Here is a 6,000-nt window from a genome sequence, read left to right as displayed (position 1 = left end):
AGTCAAGTATGCCAAGCCATCCAGCAAAGACATGGATCCTGTTGCATGGATAATCTTTCTTTGGGGATCATGGTAGTCGAGAGGCTGACTACATTGGCTTTAGGTCTGGTTGAGTATGGGCTTCGGATGGTGCTTCAGAGAGACTGTGACTCTCATCCCTGGCCCCCCTTCACCTCCCAAATTCTTTCACTTCCTTTGGTGGTAGTTTTATCATTATGATTATTCACAGACGCTAAATATTGCTGCTATCCTGCAGAGGTATTTGACAACTGAAATTCACAGCTTCTGGTGGCACAATGGCAGGTAAGATTTTGTAGCATGACGTTTCCAGTGGCTGTGCTATCCTGTGTTGATTCCCACCCTGGATTTTCACTAGAAGTGCATCGCTCCAGAGCCCAACTGCCACTCTTGCGTGAAGCTGCAGTGAAACAGAGCTGCGGGCTCTGTTTTGATACAGCCTGAAATTCAGGCCTAGTTCTTGTTCATTAAATGATTGTTTATATACAAAGTGAAATACATAAAATTTAATGTATAATTTAGCAGCAAACTGGAATTTTCTGTGTGTGGTGGTGAAAGAATATTTTCTCCTCAATTACTGCATGTCTGCAGCCCTAGATATGCATGTTTCTCAGTAAATAGGTTAGTTGATTTGTGATAGTCAAAGGACAACCGGTCTATGTATAGCTAGTTCTTGTATTTATTAATGGTTATGTTAGAAAGCTGACTGTTTGTTTAGGGTCTTGATTTTGTTAACTCATCATTTACAAACCAACAACACTGATTTCCTTTCTGCAGGAGGACCTTCTGCAGGAAGATACTTTCTTTTAACGCTAGAGAGAACTAACAAATACATAAAATGGAATAATATAAACCCAGTATTAATTAATACTATTTTTCCACCACCTATTGATTTATAGGCTGAATACCAAGAATTAGCAGTGTTTTTCTTTTGTTTTTACAATAATTTAGGAGACCCATTGTCAGTTTTCATAAAGGAGAACAAATATGCCACTGAACATTTGAAATGTGTTTTTTTTTAAATTAGACTCTGATTAGTGCATTCGGGATTTGCAATAATAAGCAGGTTTGAACTTTGCTACTATCAACAAGTGGGAATCTTGCTTTCTTTGTGTTTCTTAGAGGTGAATGGAAAATGTGCAGTGATTTTTAGTGCCATAATCTTGAAGGCAGCAACTATTTGTCTGTCAGCCTAATACTCCCACTGGCTGTTGGTCTGAAAACTGTAGCTGATCTGTCATAGTCCTTTAACAATTCATCCATTCCAAGGCTGTTAGAAAACGCCTTTTATTTTTTTTCAAAGTCCCAAGAGACAGTATGTTTACTTACATTTTTCCTCAAGAAACCAAATAAATTTCAATCCAGACAGAGAAATGTACAGAAGTGCCCATTTCCTGACAGTGAATGTTCCTGCTCAAGTATTTGCACTGGATTATAATGAAGCTTTGGTTAAGCAGATTAAATAGACAAAAGCAGTGAAACTTCAAAGGCTGACCAAATGTGCTGAGGTTTTATTTCCCCAATCTGTAATGCCTGCTTTTGCCTTCCTCTCATTAGCACAGAAAAATAAGCCAGTAGAGCATAATGTGTTGTCCGACTGTAGTGCTTACAATGACTGATTTCTAGCAGAGTTTTTAGGTGTGAGTATGTAAGGTTTTTATCAATGTAGCAGTAGATAATAGACCTCCCATGAGAGGGGTTTTAAGAATGACTGCACAGCTGACAGTTCAGCTGTATTGTAGAGTTTATTTTAGATACCAAGATGCAAAATCTTCATTCCAAACACAGATATTAAGTCTGTGATTTAGTCCAGTGGTTAATTAACTGTTTTTACATGGAGCACACAAAATAGCGAGAGGAATGCTGTTCTTTGGTAAGCTACTAGGAATAAGGTTAAAGCAGTACTCAGTGATATGGCGTCAAAATCCAAGTTGTTTTGGTATTTCTACCTCGCATGTTCCAGTGTTCTCTACAGAACACTTAAATGTGCAGCATCTGTTACCATTTATATTTTGAAGAGTGTTTCCTGCACTGGGAGGTTGATTTGAGCATTTGTGTCACTCAAGGAGTTATGAAACCACACAGAAGTCTAAAATTTTTATTGGGGGAAAAAGTGAATATGTTTAAGATATATAAAATAAAACCTAATTTAATTAAAAACTAATTAAAAATTAAAATAATAATAATTAATAATTATTTTTAAAGTAGATAAATTATGTAACCTCTGTAATGGCTTCCTGTTAAGCTCATTTTATAACACTAAAGTTCATGAGTTATGTACTAATATGGTGTGTGTAAGCACAAGTAACAACACTGCACATAGTTGTAAAAAAGCAGTGAATTTGGACACTGTGGTTTTGGATTCATTTTAAAAAACTAGTGTAATTCCAATCAAATAGACTATTTTTGGCTCGCTGAATATTTTGAGCAGCCTGAACACCTGTGAATAGCAAAATCTGGTTCTGAACAGGTAAATAGCATTCGTTTGATGTAACCACCCATCCCCACATACCACAGAGCCTCATGGATCTCCCTGACCTGAGTGGTTTCTTCTGTACTTTTCTAGAACTGCACCTCAATAACTAAGCTCTGATGCTGTAAAACTAAAGCATTTACTGAGCTCTATTTCAAATAATACTATTGCTAAAGCTTGTCATCTTGTAAAAGCCTTGCCAGAAAGCATATAAAAAGAAACTTTTAAATATTTTTGTGAACAAAGGCTTTAAAAAGCCTAAAGATTCATTTGAAGAAGGAACGCACGGCATCGAGACAGGACAGCTGACCAAGCCACACAGCCTTTAGATATTACATTTAATACTCCCTTCAAAATTTGCTATGTAATCAAGCTCTTTATGCTAAATGCCTGAAATATATGCCTTGTCATTCAGGAAGGAAGCAACATTGTAAGCTACATGAAGTTTTCTCTAATGAGCTTTTAACTCTTCCTCAGTCTGTGGTGCTGTGAGCTCCCAAACAACTCCTTTTAAAACTCTGGCTCAGAGGCCCCTGAAAGAGGCAAACGTTTACATACCTGGACAGATTATGTGCAGCTTTTTCATGAAGTAGGAGCTTGGGTTTCCAGCTTACTTGCAATTATTTGCAATGAGAGAACTTCAAGTAGTCTCCTATTATTTCAGACATAATGGAGGAAATGAAGAAGCCAGACAGGAACTAACAAGTCAACAAACAAAGGAACCTCAGAGACAGCTCTTGCCTCACACAAGAAAAAAAGATGAACAACCACACCCTCTATTCATCGTGCTGTAGACTGTGCAGCACTTCGGGGGCTAGTCCAGTCTCGAAGCTATTACCAGACAGGCTGACAGAGCATTAATCCTACAAATCCTCAGCTGACTTTCTTAAGTCAGGAAATCAGCAAGGGTTTTAGTTCTTTCTCTAGGAAAGGCCCAATTTTTTTAATTATTTTTTGTTGCTGTTGAGGGCACCCTGAAAGTTCTCACATCATTTTTAGCTTTTGTCTCTGCAAAAATTTCATTTCACGTCCACAAAGAAAACTAAAGCAAAGCATACAACATTTGCTTGCTACTTGAAAAAAATGAGTTAAGACACAGTTCCCTCATTCAAACTCAGAAGCAGCAGCTTTCATCAGCAAGGCAAAGTTATCGGTGTCATCGAATCGTGAGTGCTTTTTAACATTTTTCATTCCTTTAAAATTAAAAGGCTGCTTTTGTGTTCACTTTTTAAATTTTATTCCTAAATATTGGTTTATTATTGCAGTCATGATGATACTTTGCCTTGGTGGTGGTGGCAGGGACAGAGAAGGCCTGGGGTTTGCAAGGAAGAATTTATGGGGAACTCTGGCCTGCAGCTATTTCTGAACTCACTCCTTTCAGTGTTCCTGAACTCAACTGGGCTGCGCTTCCGCAATAGACTTTCTAACCACATTGTGCAGAGCTATGATTTTGTTCTAGCTCGCCTCCACATCATTGTTTTTAAAATGCTGTGAGCTTGGTCTCGTTTCTGGTTTGTAAACACAGTATAATAGGCCAATACAGTTTTATTTTGTCTTTAAGGTTGTTTTCCTCTTCCTGTTTCACAGATACACCATGCCTGAAGAGTTTGTACTTTTTCTGTCAAACGTTCTCTCAATTTAAGGGATGCTTCCTCTTGAGGCACATCTCATTAAGAGTAAGATGCCTTAGTAATGACTGGAACTTGACTTGAAACAGGAAAAAATTCATTTGAGAAAATTGGTAATCAAGGAGGGAAAGTTTTGGGGAAGCAATTTCTACATACAAAGAACAATACTGAAGTATTTGGAGTTAATCTATGTCACAATTTATGCTGTTTCTCTGTACTACTTTGAGTCTGTTTACTGTTTACTAAAATAGGAAGAAGCAGCTGCATTTTTTGGTAGACCTTCAGGTAAACACTGTAACTTCAAGACCAACATCTTTGTGCATAAATTTTTTACACACATTCGAGGTCTGATTTTTATCCAAGTCATGGAACATCACCTATTTGCTTCATGAGAAGATGTATTATCTGGTGTTTAAAAGTGATTTAATGAATTTTGTGCTTGTTTTTAAAAACAGCAGCTGAAAATGGAAGGCAAATGTTACTATATCTGTTACACAGAAGTATTTCAGTAAGTTTCTTATTTTTTTTTCTCCCTTTTAAGGGTCAAAAGGCTTGGATAGAGAAGACCTTTTCAAAAAGAGAATGCATCTATGTAATTGCCAACAACAAAGACATTAGCAGGTATGACAATACCAATAACAGTACTATAAAGGGGGGACTGGAATTCTTAGTCCAAATACTGATATTACTGCTACTGCATGGGCTAGCTAAATTGTGGTCCAGCTTGTTTGGATGGCATAACAGTTTATGTCACACATTAGCTGTCACCTCCGAGTAAGAAACATGGTCACTGCTTCTGTTCTGCATTCTTCCTCCTTCCCTGTCCTTTTGCCTAGAACAACCTTCCAGTGTATATGGCAGTAAAGTAGAATTTTTTATCTTTGCTTGTTAAGAAACACCTGTGGGCTGGTAATTCTGGCATACGTGTATGTACAAACACAACAGATACAACCTAGAAGAAGTGTTTTGATGATTCATGTAGAGCAAGGCATGGTTAGCTGAAAATCTAATTTCTGGTTTATCCTTTGTTTGTTTGTTTGTTTTAAAATCACCATCCAATATTGAAGATACTGTAATCAAAGTCACTTCAAATTTTAACTTACAGGTGCTGCTGTGGCCAGGTCATTAACCAACATATTCCACCTCCTCCAAGTATAACAGCTAATAAAAATGGAGAAGAAACAAAACAAGTGGAAGCTCAGCCAGAGAAATGGTCCGTCAGTAAGCACACCCAAACATACCCAACTGATGCCTACGGAAACCTTGAATTCCAGGGAGGAGGACATTCAAATAAGGCCATGGTAAGGAGCATAGGCTACACTAAGGTGTTCATCTGGTATGTTAGCTTAATAGATATGTGTCAGGATTGCAGCTCACTCAGTGCATAATCCATTGAAATGAAAGGAGGTATCTTTGCTGTTTCGGAAAGGTGTGGACAAGATGCTCAAAAAGAGAGAGAAAAGGCAAGAGAAAAATAATACCTACTTAGGAAGCACCTTGCAATTTCTTGATGAAAGAGTTTCATTGATGTTACTGTCAGTAAATACCAGCTAAGGAGGCAGCTGTGTGTATTAATGCAGCTTAGATTTGATTAGATTTGTGGGCCAAATAACCCAGCATGGACACAGATCTTTTTCTAAGGTTTGAAGTCTAATAAAAATTAATCTTGCTTCCTGAAAGACAGAGGCCTGACAGAGCTGGAAAATGGACTGTTGAGTTTTCATTAGCAGTAGAAGTAACAGTAAGTCAAGCTTCTGCAAAAAATACTTCCTGTTTTGCTGCGGGAGCTGCGTGAGGACACTGACACGATCAATGTGATCTAACAAGTGAACCTTTATTTCCGTGTTTCCAGTGCAATTTATAACCCTCGACCACACCCAA

General features: G+C 37.8%; 1 protein-coding gene across 1 annotated transcript in view; it reads left to right on the top strand.

Annotated features, from left to right (window-relative positions):
- Window positions 1-296: 296 nt before the first annotated feature.
- TRPM1 (transient receptor potential cation channel subfamily M member 1) overlaps window positions 297-6,000 on the top strand; it is a 49,206-nt gene continuing 43,502 nt past the window's right edge. The window contains exons 1-4 of the mRNA XM_086471347.1: window positions 297-303; window positions 2,469-2,488; window positions 4,661-4,740; window positions 5,225-5,420. Coding sequence (XP_086327473.1) covers window positions 297-303; window positions 2,469-2,488; window positions 4,661-4,740; window positions 5,225-5,420 — 303 coding nt within the window. The remainder of the gene's footprint in view (window positions 304-2,468; window positions 2,489-4,660; window positions 4,741-5,224; window positions 5,421-6,000) is intronic.

The sequence above is a fragment of the Leptosomus discolor genome, chromosome 11 (assembly GCF_034619465.1).
Source record: "Leptosomus discolor isolate bLepDis1 chromosome 11, bLepDis1.hap2, whole genome shotgun sequence".
NCBI lineage: Eukaryota > Metazoa > Chordata > Aves > Leptosomiformes > Leptosomidae > Leptosomus > Leptosomus discolor.
Note: the sequence above shows the minus strand (reverse complement) of the source record. Positions and strands in the feature narration are given on the sequence as shown.